The following is an 18,963-nucleotide window of genomic DNA, read 5'->3' on the forward strand; positions in this document are numbered from 1 at the left end:
CTGAGCCACAGAAACACCTCCTTCATGGAGATCACACTGGAAATGCCTCAAATACCAGCATGAGCGCCATCTGGATGAGTCTATCATGAGGGGGAAGAGGCTTGAGCAAATAAATCTTTGAGCCCCAAGACTGGGCACAGCAATAAAGAAAGACATTTTGGACCAGAGCAGATGTAAGGAGAGCATGGGGGAAGCAGCTCTCCAGGAACCGAGCTGCCTGTGCCATGGTCCAGAGAAAAGAGGGGAGACTGGGCCATCCTTGTTCTCCTCCCTCTCAGCAATGGGACCCCAGGTGGGCTAGGAGTGCACACTCTGAAAGCCACAGGACGGACCTTCTGGAGATGGTGTGGCATGACCCAAGGGGAAGGGATGTTTCAGATCCTGCCCAGAGCACCCCAAGGGTATAGACCACATCTCAGAGCTGTGCTTTTCAGGGGGCACACCTGCGCCTCGCAGGTCCTCCGGACACACCCAGCCATCCTGGCCACCAGCTCAGAGGCAGGAGCAAAGCCCTCCCAGGAGGTAGGGGGCTGCAGGGGAACAGCAGAGCAGTGGGAACAGGCGGGCATGAGATTGACAAATGGGACGGCGTGGGGACAACCTGGAAACCCCAGAGGACCCCAGACTACAATGTAACATGGCACAACCACCAAGCAAGTGCAAATCTAGCTACCCAGAAAGGCAGGCCAGAACTTTGCAACAGTTTTTAAAGAAAGGCAGTTTGACCTTTCAGCTGCCTTCAGAACGCAGCAACGACATGTTGCCAGAATCTGCAGGCCTCGTTCCAGCACTGGGTGCTGCTATGATGACTTTTAATAAAAGCTAAACAGATATTTTGTTGCCCTTCTAACTAGAATAAATTTTACTGGACTAGTACTTTACGTAGCACATTTCCCAAATAGCGTGAGGGAGAGGGCCCCCTTGGCCTGCAAATAGGATCCAACAATTTTCATGTGAGTGGGGAGACAAAGGATCAATATTTTTCTCTAATGGGAAAAGCAATGGAGAAATTATCACGGTATCAGTCAAAAAAAAAGTGTAACAATCATATGCTTTGACTCGGGAATAGGTGCAGATCCCTATGCAAATCCTTGTCACCTGCTCATTAAAGCGTCACCCCCCAGCCCTGGGCCACTGGTCCCACAAGCACCAGAAGATGCAGCACCTTCAGACTCTGTTTTGCTTGGAGGTCACCCCACCTTAAACCCAACCAGGACCAATTGGCAGAAACGCCCTCCCCCACTGCAGGCTGGGACAGGCGAGAAGCAGGGGGAGGGGCTGCTCCTCGGAGAGCGAGCCGGCTCATCCCGCAGAGGGTGCTCGAGCCTAGGCTACAGGTGGCACTTGGTGTCTAAATCACACCCAGATGGGCCCCAGTTGCAGGACTTGCGCAGAGGTGACAACTGCCTACAGACCCACAGTTGTAGGGGGAAGAAGAAGACGGGGGGACTGTGCCCCAGATGCAGCCAAAGGGCACAGTATCTAGAAACAGTCCCCAAGGCAGCACTGGGCCCCCACAGATGCCAGGGACATAAGATGCTGAGGGACACTGTGCTCCTTCCTCACACATCGGCCTGATCAGAACCCACCAAACTGTCCCCTCTCCCCTCTCACCTAAGTGGTGAGTTAAATTAACTATTTATGCCTTCCTTGAACTCCACTAGCAGCAGAGACCCGGACCCCGGCCCAGCCCTCAGGCCCTGAGGTTTTCCTCAACCAATGCAACAGACCAGCGCTGGCTCATCAGCTCCCCCCGAATCCCTTCTCACTCCAGACTTCCCACCCCTTCGTGGGAACAAAACATCTGCTTAAAGGCAAGAGATTGCCACGGCGGCTTCTCCCACAGCAAGGGCAGGCAGGAGCCTGTGTGAAGTGAGGAGGGACAAAAGGTTCCAGCCACAGGTAAGGGAGTGCACAGTGCCCAGTCCCAGACACAACAGCCCCAGCTCCAGGCTTCAACCGGCCCAGGCCCGCCCGCGGTACGCCAGCCACAGGGACGGAGGCAGCCCTGGGCCTACGTCGGCAGATGGGTAGGAAGTTCTTAGCACAGAAGCAGATGGATGTTTTCGAGCTCTGGAGAGACGAGAGCCATACATAGAGCCGATTTTTATCACACGGGCTTAAGAATGATACGGATCTTGGCTTCTGGAAAGTGGCCCCTCCACCACCACTGAATGCACTGTGCTGCCGTGTCCAGGATGGCACAGCACTGTGACCAAGGACAGACAGGGCCCGCCCCTGCTGGCCCCTTACCAGGGTGCCCTGTGCCGCGGCCGGCCTCTGCGCCCCACCCACCTCCCCACTCTGTCTCTGAGGCAGAGCAGCTCCCCAGTCTCCGGCTGAGCCCCCAGGACCCAGATCCCCCCCAGCCCAACTCTCTTTTCCTCTGCAGACTAAACAAGATGACAAATGACCCAGACAGATGTCACATGGGGAGGTCGGGAGCAGGGCCACCTCGAGGAGTGAAGCCTTGTCCAGAGCTGGGGAGGTGCCGCAGGGTGTGCTGGTGAGGGGTGGGCAGGGCTGTGGCCGGGTCGGGATTCCAGCGGGCCTGGTGGGCAGATGGCCGGTGGGGCAACAGGCCTGCGACGGTCAGAGTAGTGGATGGCACCCCCAAACTGCTGGGACAGGAGCCTTCTCCAGGACAGAGTCGGGGCTTCCCTGGAGGAGATGAGGAGGACGGAGACGATGACCACGCATTCGGCAAAGGAAGGAAGGGAGAGCACAAATGCGGGCAGTGTAGACCGCGGAACAGTGGGGAGTGCACATGCCCAGGCACCGACTGAATACTCTCAGGACGAGGAGGGCGCCAGGCACAAGGGTGCCCGAGAAGTTGGGCATAAACACTACTTCAGGGAACAGGGGCACCTTTAGCACAGGATGGGAGGTGGAGGTGGATGTCGGCTTTCCCATTTCGTCTTCTGTCTTTTCACAAATCAGGTTTAACATAAAGTGGGCTCAGCTGTACCCCTCCGCTAGGTTCCAACCGTGACTCACACCCCTGGGAGCCCCACACGGGAGCGGGTCAGGGATGTGGATGGGTCTCCGGTGACTTCCCAAGCAGGGGCTCAGGTGGATGCCGGCGAGCTGGGCCCCTGCCTGTTCTACTGAAACCACACACCTCCACACCTGAGCCAGGAGCAGAGGCCTCCTGGGGTGTCCCTCACCCTGTGGACCTGGCAGGGGCATCTCTTGGCCTACGGAGAGGACACACCCCAGCCTAGAGCCTTGGCCAAAGACACAGGAGGGACAGGCTGCCTGGGAGCAGGGAAGCAAGGGGCAGGCAGGGACGCCTCCCTCCAGGGAAGGAAGTGGGCTAGACGCCCTCCCGTGGAAGGCAGAAGGGAGGCCGCTTAGTGGGCCTGGTCCAATCCTGTCGGGCAGCCCTTCCCACCTGCACCCAAGGCCGTCTGCCCCCTTCCCCCTCATGAGGCTTCAGGGATGAGGCGGCTGTTTGGACCCCCCCCCGGCGGGCAGGATCTCTCTGGCTACTCCTAGGTTATAAGGCCACTAGTAACCTGATCTTAAAGGAACATGCTTCTCCCCTCATGGCCACAGCAGGACACTCACTCACTTGACCTACCTCGGACAGGCGAAGGACTCATCTTTCACATTAGTGACCCTGTTTCAAGAAAAATCCACAGAAGAGTTTTAAATAGCAAGACACCACAACCGCCCACCCCAGGCCTGCACCAGGCGGGGACGGATCTGAAAAGAGCTTTCCTTCCCCTGCCTCCTTCACAGGGTCCCCCGTGGGATGTTTGAGGCTCCCTCCTCCCCCGGCCCGCAGCAGGGGACGCAGCAGGGGACGAGGCTGGCTTTTGGAGGCCAGTGGACCGTGGAATGCGGGAGGCCGTTCCGGAATCCTTACCGCACCAGAGCTGGCGTGGCTGAGCTTATCAAAGCGGAATTTCAGGTTTGATCTCGGGGAGTTTCTGCTTTTGGTATCTAAGAAAAAGAAGAATTCCCATGAAAAGAGGGCGGAGCTGTAGAGGTCACTAAGGGCTGCATACAGGGACAGGCCAGGGAGGCCAGGAGAAGGGGCCTCCTCTCTCCACTGGGCCCCCCAGCTGACCTGTGCTCATCCAGAGCCAACTCACACATTTTTAGAAGTGTTGTGAGTTGGCTGTTAAACACAGGCCATTGTAAAAGTTAGGTTATATAAGGTCATAATTAAATAAATTATATTCAACAAAGGTAATAAATACTCAAAATTCATCACTTGCTAGTTATTTTACTATGATCTAGGCTCTTCCGTCTATTGTATCCACATAGCAGACACACCCAGCGATGGGCATCTCTTCCCAACTCCACATTCAGGGACGTCACAGTGGTAGCTGGAGATCAGCCATGATATGAGTATTTACACCACAGAAATTGGCAAATGCTACCAATCGGGACTTGATTTATTGTTTGTTGTCTAGATTTCAGAAACTAGTGGAGAAAATAATGCAGATGAAACCTGAAAATGTGTTGTATTAATATCTGCAGCTATTGCACTGTGAATAGCACACACCAAAAACACCTGAGTAAATATTCTTCCAGTATTCGAAAACTATGATCCGATTCAGCAAAGAGGCTGCTTGTGTCACTGACAAATGAACGAAGTTCTCTTGATATAAAGTGCTCTACATACACAATAATGTCAATCCACATTCACAACAGAATGACACTCATTCATCATCCACAACTGTAAGTTGGCTACAAATACAAAGGTTAAGTAAATACCAACAAAAGTATTTTGCAAGAATCAATTGGACATATGGGATTTACAGTAAGAAATATTGTATATTTTATCATTATTTCTAAACTGTGTGCTTCAATCCATTAAAGTTTACACCGAACGTGTGTGAGTGTGTGTGTGTGTATACACATGTGTGTGTTTGCGTGTGTATAGTGGGAGAGCCAGTTGTTAAACATTTACCACCACACCACTGGCAGGAGGCCCACCTGACTTTCTGGTTCTCCTCCGGCCAAGGGAATGCACCGTCCAGTACCAATCCTCCTGGAGGCTGCTAATTCTTGGTGCTTCGAATCAAGGGGTTCTACCCAGGGCTATGAGCCCTTCTCTGTGTGACCCTGCCAGTCCTCTTCCGGGCCCCCGCAAGCCCAGATGTGAAATGACAGATGACCAGGCATCTGAGATTATCTGCATGTCAGGCCATGTCAGGCCACTCTCCCTCGGCCCTGCCTCTCCCCAGACTCAGCCAAACAGTCTAAAACAGGTTTCCAGCTCCTCCCATGCCCACCCTGACGCTGCAGGTACCCCGCACACCTGCGTGGGCTGGGGGCAAAAAGCAACCCATCGGGGTTCAACGCTGCAGGGAGGGAGCCTCGTGGGCAGGAGTTACCAGACCTGTTCAAGGTCACCTTCCGCCCTGGGTGACCCTCAGCAAGTTGCAGACACTCTCTAAACCTCCCTCACTCAAAACCTTATTTATTTTGGTATTTATTTAACACCAAGTAGGAGCCAGGCTTGGTTACAGATTGTTTCATTCATTCCTTCAATATTTAATTAAGTCTTATAAATAAAATCAGGGAATTTGTATTACTACCCCATTTTATAGATGAGGAAACCGAGGCTCAGAGAGGTACGCCTGTCGGTGCTGCACCAGGATTCCAGCCCGGCTCCACAGCTGCCCGACCACGGTGGGTTCAACGAGAGGAAGCTCGTGAACTGACCCACTGACCGGGAAGCACGAACATGAAGGACCACTGGCTTTTAAACCACGATCTTCCCTTTCCCCCTCACATAGCACATCCCCCTTTGCCAACCCCCTTCACTGTGAGAACCCCAGAAACACTTAAGCCATCCTGATGGCCGACTGGCCCTTTCTGTGTTTCTATCATTTAGATTAGAGTTTCTCAACCTGTTGACATTTTGGGCCCAATAATTTTGTTGGGGGTGCGGAGGGGGTCTGTCCCGTACCCTGTTTAGCTGCATCTCTGACCTCCACCTACTAAATGCCAGTAGCACCCCCCCCACACACATAATCATGAATATCAAAAATGTCTCCAGACATTGCCAATGTCCCCTGGGGAGCAGGACTGCCCCCAGTTAAAAGCCACTGACTACAGCATTGTTTTATTCCAGTTATTTAACAAACACTTAGGTTAACAGTTCTACGTCTCTCACAAGCGTAAGTTCGTTTAGTCTTCATACAACCCACCTTCTGAGGTCCAAACTACTATTTCCTTCCCTTTATTTTTGCTTAGAGAAACCGAGGCCCAGAAAGGCCCAGGGACTTGCCTAATGTCGCATCACTAGTGACGGCAGATCCAGGACCTGGACCCAGAGTCCCGTGCTTGCCCCATGCCATGCTGCCTTCTCGGAGGGCAGGGCCCACGTCTTTGATCCATGGGCACTCATGGCGCCCGCCTAGCACTGCCTGCCACGCAGGCCTGTCCCCTCTCCGCAGAGCGGGCTCCTCCTCCGCCCGACTGCTGGGACCACAGAACCGCAAGACTCCTGCTTGCTCTGAACCCCCACTCCTGAGCCCACTAGATTTTACCTCCCTGACATCTCTTGAACGCACGTCCTTCTCCCATGGCCCCGTCACCCCTCGCCACCCCGCTGTGACCCCTCACTGTTCTCCCCCACCCTCTGCTCCCATGACCCTTTCTACGCTCAGCAGCTGCGGCCGCCAGAATGGTCCCTCTCAAGTCCAGACGGTGCTTCTCTGCGTAAGGTCCTTCAAAGGCTTCCGAGCGAGGGAACTCCGTGGGGCTCCGGCCTGTCGTTGCTCTAACCTCTCACCCTCTCTCAGCCTCCCCGCCGGGAACTCCAGCCTCACGGAACCACATGCAGCTCCAGAACACTCGGTTCCTCCTCCCCTCCAGCTTTCCTGCATGCTCTTCCCTCCACCAGCAACACTCTCCCGCCCTCGGCCTTGTGTCGTCAGGATCATCGCCATGACAGGCATAGGGAGAGGGCTCAGTGGAAAGTGCTCAGCTTCTAATCACACAACCCTGAAGCCTCCCCAGTGGGATCTCTGGCAAACCATTCAACTCTCAGAGCCTCAGTTTCCCCCCACACAGGAGAGGGTAAGAACACGGGCCTCTAAAGGCTGATGAGCAGACGACACGAGCAGGCACAGCTGAGGGCCCACCACGGGGAGGAGCAGTGGAAACCTGCCGGTCCGGCACGCCTGGGCACAGCCCTGCCCTCCCGGCTACATCGTGCACCCGGCCAGATGCCACTGACCTGTGGGACTCCGGCTCATGATGACAGGGGTGGCCACTGCCCCCAGGCTGGGGCTCTCGCTGCTTGGGGACGGGCTGTAGACAAACACCTCCTGCTTGAAGGGCGAGGTTGTAGACGGCTGGCTGCTCTGGGGAGAGAGGCCGGGTGAGCGAGGCAACCCCACAGGGCGGCCCCGCAAGCCCAGGACAGCCACTGTCCCCCATCCCCTGCAAGGACCTGCTCTTTCCTTCCTGCTGCCTTCAACCCCAGCTCCAACCTCCCCTGCTCTGGGAAGTGCCTCTGACCAGCCCCATGGAGCACTGGCCCCTCCTCACCGTGCAGCCCCACAGCAGGGACACCACTCAGTCTGGCCCTGTCCCTCTGCCACTGCTGCTACAGCACTCTGAGAGCCATCCCCATCAGCCACTGCTTCCGGGGGTGGTGATGGCCAACAGGGCACCTCTCGTCCCAACTCTTCCCTTTTATCCCCAGACTGAAGGGGGCCCCGCCCATGGTGGCTGTTCTAATGGGGGAAGGGGGGGGCTGGCCCCAGGCTGCACGGGCACACCTACCCCACTGTCACCCTCCTCCGTGGCCTCGCCCTCCCCTGCGGTGCTGCTGAAGCTGCTGGTGCTGGAGGAGGAGCGGGAGATGTTGGCTCGGCCATTCTCCTTCAACTTTATGAAGGGCCTGCAGGGACAGGAGGCGAGGCAAGCCCTGTCACGTGCCGAGAGCCCTCACCCCAGGCTCTCCCCGGGACCAAGAGCAGGGCAGGCCCAATGGAGATCTGAGCTTGCCCACTGGCGGCTCCCTGTGCTCCTGCCTGCTGGCCTCTGTGTTCCAGAGAGTTCCAAAGGCAAGAGATGGTCACTCTCAGCTTGCCTGAGGCAGAGAGTGTGTTCTAGGGCTCCAAAGGGCTCAAGCCAGCCTTCCCCTCACCCTGACTTACTTCTCTTTGTTGGGGCAGATTTCAGGAGAGCTGGGGTTGGATGAAGTCTCAGACTTTATCTCCTGAGAAGAGTGTCCACCGTCTGGGGTCTTGGGGGTGCTGGATGTGCTGTCGCTGAGGGAATGGGAATGGAGGGGAGTGAGGCCGTGGAGCCAGTCCCCAAACCCCCACCCCAACCCCAGGCCTGGGGGGCTTCTGCCAGCCAGCTGTCAGCACCGTGGGCTCAGAGCGCCCCTACCAAGGCACATCCACCAGGACTGCCTCCCACCTGAGTGCCCCGGGACTGCGGCAGACAGCAGGGCTTTCCACTCCCTAGAACAGGGGCTACTCTAGGTTCACGGGTGATGCCCAGAGCTACCAAGCAGGACTCCTGGCTTGATGGCCTCCTCGCCCAAGCTGGCCATCCCACCTGGCAGAGCTGAGGGCCACACGGGGAGTGGAGTGTGTCTGTGACATCCACCCCCACAGCAGGAAACAACCCGATATGCACAGACTGCTGCGAGGTGCCAGGAGGGTCACCCCGTACACAGCCCCAGAGACGCCTTTCACAGGGACCACAACATGAGCTCCCTGGACCTGTGGCCGAGACCGCCCTGGGTGCTGGGGAGCAGAGGGCTACTCTCAGCCCTGAGGGCCAAGAGTTTCCTTCTGTAGTTTAACAGAGACCACGTACTGGTGCCCGTGGTTTACCCCGTGCAGGCTGTTGGGGACGCGATGGCCCTGTCCTCCGTGCACCTTTTGAATAACAGGATTATAGAGATCTAATCCACATACCATATAACTCACCTATTTAAAGTGTACGGTTCACTGGTCTTTAGTATATTCATAGAGTTCTGCAATCTAATTTTAGAGCATTTTTGGCTCCCCTAAAAGCAGCCCTGGGCCCATTTGCAATCACTCCCATTCCTCCCTCCCCACGCCCATCCCATAGCAACCGCGATGGATTTGCCTATTCTAGACATTTCATATAAATGGAATCATACAATATGTTATAGTTTTTCTGCCTGGCTTCTTTCACTTCGCATAATGTTTTCAAGTTCCATCTATGTGGTAGCATGTATCAGTGCTTCATTCCTCTTTATTACTAAAAAAATTCCGTTTTGTGGATAAACCATGCTATTTATCCATTCATTAAACGATGGACTTTCGGATTCTTTCCAGTTCGGGCTGTTATGAATGACGCCGCCATGAACATCTGTGTGCTGGCTGCACTAGTGGACTCGTTGTCGTGGACAATTGTTTTCGATTCCTTGCTACATACCTAGGAGTGGAGTCACTGCCATACGGTAACTCTGTGTTTGACCCTCTGAGGAACTGCCGGACCATTTTCCAAAGCAGTCACGCTACTTACCAATCCTACCAGCAATAAACAAGGGTTCCAATCTCTCCATATCCTCTCTGACATTTGTTATTATTTGTCTTTTTGATTATAGCCATTCTGGAGGGGGACATGTCTCAATGCACTTTGGATGAGGTTCCTAATAGCCTCCTGTCAACTGTGCACAACTTCTCTGCGTGTCTGACGCTCATGTCCCTCCCGCCTGGAATTTCTCCTTCCTGGCCTTCGGAGATCCCACCCTCTCTCCAGGCTCTCCTCCCCCTCTCTCGCCTTTCCTTCCCAGCCACCTTCACCAGCTCTCCCTTCACCCCTTAAATGTGGTGCTCTACACACCTTCTCTGGGTGGTCATGTCGTTAACCCACCTTTAACCAGCACCTCTATCTACCTCAGTGACTCCTACCTGACATTCTCTAGTCAAGGCCTCTCTCCTAAACTCAAGACCTGCAGCTCTGACCACTTCCCTAGACATCTACTGGATACCCCCAAAGACCCCCATGCACGGGTTCCAAGCAGCTTTTCATCCTCCTCCACAAACCTGTCCCTTGTCCTTCAAGCCCTAGTTCAGAGGATGGCACCACCACCCAGGGCTACAGACAGACAACTTGGAAACCTCAAAGTTAACCAAACGCCTCCTTTTTCCTACAAGACTGTGAGCTGCTAGAGGACAGGTTGGTACTTTTGCAGCACTTGTCTGAGCACTCAGCACTGTACCAGCACGTGGCAGGCACCCAATAAATGCTGCTTGCTCAATAAAGAACAAACGGGTTCACCAATTAAAGAATCAGAAAGACACCAAAACCAGAAAAGGACACACACACACACACACACACAAAAAAAAAATTACAGGCCAATATCCCTGATGAACATAGATGCAAAAATCCTCAACAAAATATTAGCAAACAGAATTCAACAATACATTAAAAAGATCATTCAAAAACCTACATAACAGGTACAATGAACCAATTCAGATGATGGGCACACTTATATCCCTGACTAAAGCGTTATAAAAGCTATCCATGTAACAAAAACATTTGTAGCTCCTTAATATTTTGGAAAAAGTATATAGATACTATTTTTAAAATGCAAAATTCTCTTAAAAGATTGGAACAAAATACCCCAAAAAGAGGCCAGGCGTGGTGGCTCACGTCTGTAATCCCAGCATTCTGGGAGGCCAAGGGAAGGAGTTGGAGACCAGCCTGAGCAAGCAAAACCCCATCTCTACTAAAAATAGAAAAATTAGCCAGGCATGGTGGTGTGAACCTGTAGTCCCAGCTACTTGGGAGGCTGAGGTAGGAGGATCGCTCACTTGAGCCCAGGAGTTTGAGGTTGCTGTGAACTATGATGACACCACTGCACTCTAACTCAGGCAACAGAGCAAGACTCTGTCTCAAAAAAAAAAAAAAAAGGTAAACATTAGTGGAATTATGGATTACTCTTTTCCCCTTTCAACATTTGGTTCAATTGTATTAATGTTGAAAAGATATTAAAAATAAAACTTGTGATAAAAAAAAAAGATCATTCACCATGATCAAGTAGGATTTATCCCAGGGAAGCAAGGATGGTTCAAATCCATAAATATTATACAACACATTAACAGAATTAAGGACAAAAACCATATGATTATTTCAGTATATGCTGAAAAAGTGACAAAATTCAACATCCTTTATGATAAAAACTCTCAAAAGACTGGGTATATTAATAGAAGGAACACACCTCAACACACCAAGCCATATATTACAAACCCACAACTAACATCACACTGAACAGGGAAAAACTGAAAGCCTTTTGTCTAAGATCTGGAAGAATACAAGGATGCCCACTTTCACCCACTTTTACGCAACATAGCGGTGAAGTCCTAGCCAGAACAATTAGACAAGAAGGGCATTCAAACTGGAAAGAAAGAAGTCAAATCATCCTTGTCCACAGATGATACCATGCTTAGAAAAACATGAATACTCCACCAACAAACTGTTAGAAGTGATCAACAAATTCAGTAAAGTTGCAGGACACAAAATCAACATATAAAAATCAGTAGCATCTATCTATACCAATAGTGAACAAACCGAAAAAGATATCAAGAAAGCAATCCCATTTACAATAGCTACAAAAAAATTCAAAATACCTAGGGATAAACTTAACCAAAGAAATGAAAGATCTCTACAAGCAAAACTATAAAACACTGATTTAAAAAAAAATTGAAGATGACACCAAAAAATAGAAAGCTATCCCATGCCCATGGGTTGGAAGAATTAATGTTGTTAAAATGTCCATAATACCCAAAGTGACCTACAGATTCAATCCAATCCCCATCAAAATATCAGTGACATTCTTGACAGAAATAGAAAAGCAATCCTAAAATTCACATGGAACCACAAAAGACTCCAAATTGCCAAAGCAATCCCGAACAAAAGAATAAAGCTCAAAAATCAACGTTGCCTGATTTCAAATATATTACAAGGCCATAGTAACCGAAACAGCATAGTATTGGTATAAAAACAGACACAGAGACCAATGGAACAGAATAGAGAACCGAGAAATAAACCTATGCACTCATAGCCACTTGATAAAGGTGCCAAGAACATACTCTGGGGGAAAGGACAGTCTCTTCAATGGAGCAGTGCTGGGAAAACTGGATACCCACAAGCAGAAAAATGAAACTAGACTCCTATCTCTCAGCAAATAAAAAAATCAAATCAAAATGTGTTAGATACTTAAATCTAAGACCTGAAACCATGAAACTACTAGAAGAAGACTGGGGAAATGCTTCAGGACATTGGCCCGGACAAAGACTTTTTGTTAAGACCTAAAAACACAGGCAACAAAAGCAAAACTAGACAAATAAGATTACATTGAGGTGAAACTTCTGTACAGGAAAGGAAACAATCAACGAAGTAAAGAGCTAACCTGCAGAATGGGAGAAATATCTGTAAACTATCCATCCAAAAAGGGATTAATAACCTGAATATATAAGGAACTCCACTCAATAGCAAAAATAACAATCCGATTTTAAAATGGGCAAAAGATCGAAATACACATTTCTCAGAAGATGTACAAATGGCCAATGGGTATATGAAAAAATGCTCAACATCACTAATTCATCAGGGAAATGCAAATCAAAACCACAATGAGATATCATCTCAGCCAGGCACAGTGGCTCACACCTGTAATCCCAGCACTTTCGGAGGCCGAGGGAAGAGGATTGCTCGAGGCCAGGAGTTTGAGACCACCCTGGGCAATATAGCAAGACCCTGTCTCTACAAAAATAAGAAAAATCAGCCAGATGTGGTGGCCTACACCTGTAGTTCCAGCTATTCAGGAGGCTAAGGTGAGAGGATTGCTTGAGCCCAGGAATTTGAGGCTGCAGTGAGCTATGATTGTGCCACTGCACTCCAGCCTGGGCAACAAGAATGAGACCTCATCTCTTAAAAAAAAAAGAGAGAGAGATATCAACTCACTCCAGATAAAATGGCTTGTATCAAAAAGACAAAAAATAACGGATGCTGGCGAGGATGCGGAGAAAGGGGAATATTCGTACGCTGTTGGTGGGAATGTAAATTAGTACAGCCACTATGAAAAACTGTATGGTGGTTCCTCAAAAAACTAAAAATAGAACTTCCCATATGATCCAGCAGTCCCACTGCCGGGCATACCTCCCAAGGAATTGAAATCAGTATGTCAAAGACATACCTGCACTCCCATGCTCACTGCAGCACTAGTCACAATAGCTAAGATATGGAATCAACCTAAGTGTCCACGAACAGATGAATGAATAAAGAAAATAAATGTGTTACATATACACAATGGAACATTATTCAGCCACAAAAGGAATGAAATCCTGTCATTTGCCCCAACATAGATAAAACTGGAGGTCATTATGCTAAGTGAAATAAGCCAGGTGCAGAAAGACAAATATTGCATGTTCTCTCGCACATGCGGAGGCTAAAAGGGTGGAGCTCCTGGAGACAGAGAGTTGACTGGTGGTTACCGAGGCAGAGGAGGGGGAGGAGTGAAGACATGCTGGTTAATGGGGACAAAATACAGCTAGATAGAATAAGATCTAGCGTTTGATAGTACGGTAGGGTAACTGTCAATATAATTAAAAATGACGTATTGTATAATTCAAAATAGCTAAAGGAGAAGAATTAGAATGTCCCCAACAAAAAGAAAAATGTTTGAGGTATACATATCCCAATTACCCTGATTTGATCATTATACATTGTAGGCGCGTAGCGAGATATCACATGTATCCCAAAATGCATACAACTGCTATGTATCAATTTAAAAAAAGAATCAAAAAGACAATTAGCAAGAACCAATTAAGTATGATGTAATATATGAGAATGGCTACAAAAAAAAAAGGGCACAGAATATTCTAAAAGTGCAAAGGAAGGTTCAATTGATTCTGTCTGGCAGGATCGGGGAAGGCTCTGTGAGAGAGGCCATTTGGGTGCATGCTGAAAAAGGAGGAAAAGAAAGACCAGACCCCGAGCAGTGTTTCCAGCCGGGGTCAAAACGCTGCCAGAACAGCTTTGGGAAGTCCCACACAGAGAACGGCCAGATGGGCCTCCGCGGACAGAGAGCTGAGTGAGTGACAGGGGACAGGCAGGCGTGGAGGCCGCGAATCAAGGGAAGCCATCTCCAAAGCTGAGCACGGCTGTCCCCAAGTTTGGGCATCTGATGGACCCCACAGTCGGAGTGCAGCGGGGGACCCCAGGAGTTACCATCGCGTCCGGCTGTCCCCCTGGCCTTCAGAGCCCGTGTGCAGGCGGGGGAACAGCCCGGACCGCCGCTTGATGGGGCTCCGCGACTGGTTCTTCGCCGTTGCCGCTGCCACCGGAGGCTGCCGATGAAACCGCCAGAATGAGTGTGCCCACCCTAAACCCAGGTCTCCTTCCCTTCATCCCTCTCACGGGTCTGCGGATGGCTTCTGCTCTGGAGGAGACCCCAGAGAATAGCGAGACAGCTGGGAAGGCTGGCATCTATGTCACAGGAGCTGAGATCCCGAGGCTTGAGCCATTCACAGCCTTTGTTCCTGTGTCCTTAAGCTAAGCCTTGCGGCCTCAGGTAACGACCTGACCCAAGACCAGAATTCTTGGAGGTCAAGGCCACTGTCAGGGGAGCCCCACAAATTGAGGTCAGGACGATTCAGGGGTCATAGACTGAGAACCACAAAACTAGACAGCCCCTGGTGTGACCTAGTTCAACCTCCCATCTTACGGATGAGGACAGTGAGGACCAGAGAGGCGAAGAGACTGCTCAGGGTCATCTAACAAGTCACTGGCAGGATGAGGACAAGAACCCAGGGCTCCTGACTCTCCATCTGCTGCTCACGAATAAATGGACCCAGGCAGGTGTCTCAATAATAACATAGAATGAGAGCCGCAGTGCCAGGTCCGCGTGCACCAAAAGGTGGGGGAAGCCAGCTGAGAAGGCTTCAGCTTCGGACGGTTACCTGGCCTCATGGGGGGAAGGGCAGAGGGGGCCTGGAGCTAATCTTTAGAGCCCACCAGGCTTCTAATCCAGGCCCCAACTTCTGCCATGCATGAACTATGCAACCAGGGGCAGATGGCGAGACTCTGCCTCTGTGTCCCCATCCCCTAGGGTGGAGATAATGGCCCTGTTCTGCTCACTTCAGGGACCTCCTGGGAGGAACAAGATAATAGCTATGAAAATATTTACTAAGTTAATTATGCAAGGCCATTTATAATACTAATCATTAGTCTCATGGTGGGTCTGAGCTACTATTTAAAAAAAAAAAGAAGAAGAAAAGAAAATCCTAGTCTGTACAAATCCAAAGCCACTTTGCTTTATGAAAGGACAGGCTATGTGGTTCCCTCACCTCCCCAGCCCCTGGTGCAAGTCAGCCAGGCCTGAAGCACAGGCCCGCGGGGCCCTCCTTCCTTGGCAACTGGATGAAGAGCTCAGACTTTGGATCTGGCAGACCTGCGTTCAAATCCCCGCTCTTCACTCAGCTGGGTGACCTTTAGCAAGTTACTTAACCACTCTGGGCCTCCCTTTCCTCAAAGGGGGGGGCTGGAGAACACATCAGTACCCGCTTTGGACAGCTGTTGTGGGGATCAAGTGATGTCATGTCTGTGGTTTACTTAGCTTAGTGCCTGGGGCACAGTGAGTTGGGGGTGGCCACTGCTATCATGAACAAAAAAGCAAGGACACCCCTCTCACAATCATGGCCCCTGGACAGAGAAATATGCCCCAAGACAATTCTGTAGGGTTGGCCCACCCAAGGAGGAGGCCCAGTTGTTGAAGAAACTCAGCAAACAAAACAAGAGGGCTTCTCATACAGCATACAGGCCAACTCTGGGTACCATCTGGGATGGAGGCTCCAAAGGACCACTTTCAGAGGGCAGGGGTTGGGGTCACCCAGGCAGCCTCAATTTCCCTCCACCACCCAACTTGCCCTGTGGTAGTTGCCTAGCCCCCTATAGATCTGGGGGACCTTCCTGGGCCCCACGTGCTGCCCCAGGGCCTGCAGGCACTCACCGAGAAGGTGGTTTTGGTGACTTCCACGCTGTTGTGAGAGATGCCCCCGCTGAGGCTGCCGGGGATGGCCCCACCATGTGGCTTCTTCTGGCTGCCCACCATGGTCTCCATGGAGTGGCTGCGCACACGGATGGCCCTCTGTTGGGGGGTTGGGGGTGGGGAGAAGACAAGGGCCTGAGAGTCAGCACCCGGCCCCTCCAGGTGACCCTGCCCTCCCTGTAGGGTCTGCAGACGCAGTCCTCAGCATGTGCACACACATGCGTGCACACACACAAGGTCACCGAGGCCCACGCCACCACCGCTACAGTTCACAGGGAATTCTCCCATATTCTGTCCCATGCTCTGGGCACAAGGTGAGGCAGGGCGCCAGCCAGGGGAGCCTGAGGGGTCAGTGCCCCAGCTCCCCTGCAGGGTGGACAAAGGTTGTTATCCTCATCTTACAGGTAAGGGAAGTGAGGCTTGGAGCTCAGCACATTGTGTGACCTGGTCTAGTTACCAACCTCTCTAAGCTACAGCTTCCTCGTCTGTAGAATGGGAATCATATGTTTTACGCAGGATCATCGTGGGGATTAAACTTGCCTAACCACAGATTGACTCTTTTTTCCAGAAAACTACACTTCCTTTTATATTTACACCCTGGACTACCCCTTCTGCTGTCATCTGAAAGAGCGCTTTGTGCGCCTTGGAATGTATTCGCCTTCGGTGAAACTGTGTGAGGAGCTCTTACGCAACTGTGCATCAACCACGCAGAGCACCATCGCTCACGCTGGTGACGGGCTCAAGGCACGCTTGCATCACACGCCTGTGGTCTGACAGCTACTGAAAGAGGAGAGGCACGGCCCCAACCCCTCACGGGCACGGCCACAGTCTGGTCCAATGTCTCCTCCACCTCCATGAGACGCAGGAGTAAGTCGTGATCTAAGACGGTCACTTAACCCCTCCCCTTGCCAGCGGAACATGAAGGGGTGTCTGCTAGGGGATCTGGGGAAAGGTTTCCTCAATGGCTCCCAAAGAGATGTGACATGTCTGCACCTGAAACCACGGCAGCCACCTTGGGGCCATGCGGAGCCAAGCCCCAGGGGCACAGCTGACAATCCGGGCATGGCAAAAGGGAAAGAGGGAAAGAATCTGGAGACCAATGTCCAACGGAGCCACGAGTCACCTGGATCTTCTTGCCACATGAGCCAATAATGGATTTTCCTTATCGTGGTGTGAGCCAGCAGCGGTAGGGAGTTATCGGAACTCCAGCTTCAGAAAACTGCCGCAGAAGGACTAACGTGTAGGCAGGCCCTACTCCCTTCCTCCATGGATCCATACTCGTGCGCATACAAACGTGTGCCAGCTTACGCATCCCACGGGCCAATCTATGACGTCTCGAGTGGAAGAACAAGCCCCCTCCCTCCCTTGAGGCATCCAAGGAAGAGCTCCGTCTATGGCAAAGTGGTCCCAGGAAAACACTGTGAATACTGCTCCCAACCCGAACGGGTCTCCCTGGGGTCTCTTGAGGCCAGGAATTCTCTAAGCTTGGGAATGGCGAAGTACCCCATCCTGCCTTTCTATCCTGATGAGGGACATATGTTCAGGAAGCCGTTTGTAGACACGACAGCCCCGAGACGAGATATTGAGAACAGGTGCGAAGCCCCATACCCCGATCCATCTTGGCTCTCTTGTCTGAGGCAAGATGCCCCTTGCGGGACATCATCTCTCACTTCCGCTCTAGACCACAGAGCAGAGTCACCTAGCAATGGTGTCCTGCGACATGGTTAGAACAGTCAGCACGTTCTATTTACCCCACCACCTGAGCATCACACAGTCACATACCCTTTGGACAGCAGAGGGCAGGACAGGTGTGGCAGCGCATTGAGTTACCCTTGGATGAGCGGCGAGGTTCCCTGAATTTCAGTGCTCCGTACACCTCAGCATCTTTACGTTCCTTCAGTGCCCTCATGTCTTGCCACCGGCATCATCAACAATGACATTTCAAACTAATCATCTACACTCTCATATATAGTTACGAATGACACTTTGATCAACACTAGACTGTATATAGGACAGTGGTCCTTTAAGATTATAATACCATATTTTTACTGTACCTTTTCAATGTTTAGATACACGAATACTCACCACTGTGTTACAATTGCCTAGAGGATTCAGGACAGTGACATGCTGTACAGGTGTGTAGCGCAGGAGCAATGGGCTACACCGTATAGCCTGGGCGTGTAGTGGGCTACGCCACCTAGGTCTGAGCAAGTGCACCCTATGATGTACACACACCAAACCCCCTAACAACGCATTTCTCAAGATAAATCCACGCCATTAAGTGCCACATGACTGTATCCCTCACTGTCTCTTTCTCAGAAAGGATTTGATGTGGGTAATAAGCCCTGTGTGACGGTATCTGGGCTAATGAGCTTCCTCTACATGGTCTCGCTGAATCCTTACAACTCTGAGATGCGGAGAGGACAGGCATTTGGCTGGGAAAGGTCTTGAAAGGTAAACGATTGCCCAAGGCCACACAGCAGGTAAGAGACGGAGGCAGGACTCAAACCCAGGACCCTGGGCTGCAGATGCCATGGTCCCTGTAAACCCAAAAATGGTTCCAATTGAAAATATAATTCAACTGGTTGATGAACTAAGGATGATTAGAAACCAGGAATTTTCAGGGCCCCTACCAAAAAAAAAAAAAAGAACATTTCAGAGGCTGATGTCAGGAGGACACCAGCTCCTCAAATAGTGCTGGTGCTCTGTCGGGTCAGCAAGGTAAGCTTGAGGGGACGAGGGGCTGGCGGGAACTCCAGAAAGCGCAGGCGGCAGCTGCTGCTCAGAGCGAACAGGAAGGGGTTGAAACTCGGCTCTTGCCACCGCTCGGTGCACGAACCTGAGACGCAGGCTCTGTCTGCACAGTGGGGTGATGGTCCCTGTCGCGAGGACAACGCAAGGCAGGTGTGTCCCACACCAGCGTGAGACCTGCCTCCTCAGGGACAGCTCTC

The 18,963-nt window shown here is 51.5% G+C and overlaps 1 protein-coding gene across 1 annotated transcript in view; it reads right to left on the reverse strand.

The window, feature by feature from the left end:
* Positions 1–2,507: 2,507 nt before the first annotated feature.
* Positions 2,508–18,963, reverse strand: part of RAP1GAP2 (RAP1 GTPase activating protein 2) — a 228,243-nt gene continuing 211,787 nt past the window's right edge. The window contains exons 19-26 of the mRNA XM_069483478.1: positions 15,974–16,111; positions 14,194–14,312; positions 8,133–8,246; positions 7,756–7,873; positions 7,205–7,331; positions 3,872–3,948; positions 3,584–3,622; positions 2,508–2,661 (exon numbers count right to left, since the gene is read on the reverse strand). Of these exons, the coding sequence (XP_069339579.1) occupies positions 3,614–3,622; positions 3,872–3,948; positions 7,205–7,331; positions 7,756–7,873; positions 8,133–8,246; positions 14,194–14,312; positions 15,974–16,111 (702 nt within the window). The 3' untranslated portion in view covers positions 2,508–2,661; positions 3,584–3,613. The remainder of the gene's footprint in view (positions 2,662–3,583; positions 3,623–3,871; positions 3,949–7,204; positions 7,332–7,755; positions 7,874–8,132; positions 8,247–14,193; positions 14,313–15,973; positions 16,112–18,963) is intronic.

This window comes from Eulemur rufifrons, chromosome 9, assembly GCF_041146395.1.
Source record: "Eulemur rufifrons isolate Redbay chromosome 9, OSU_ERuf_1, whole genome shotgun sequence".
In the NCBI taxonomy this organism is placed as follows: Eukaryota; Metazoa; Chordata; class Mammalia; order Primates; family Lemuridae; genus Eulemur; species Eulemur rufifrons.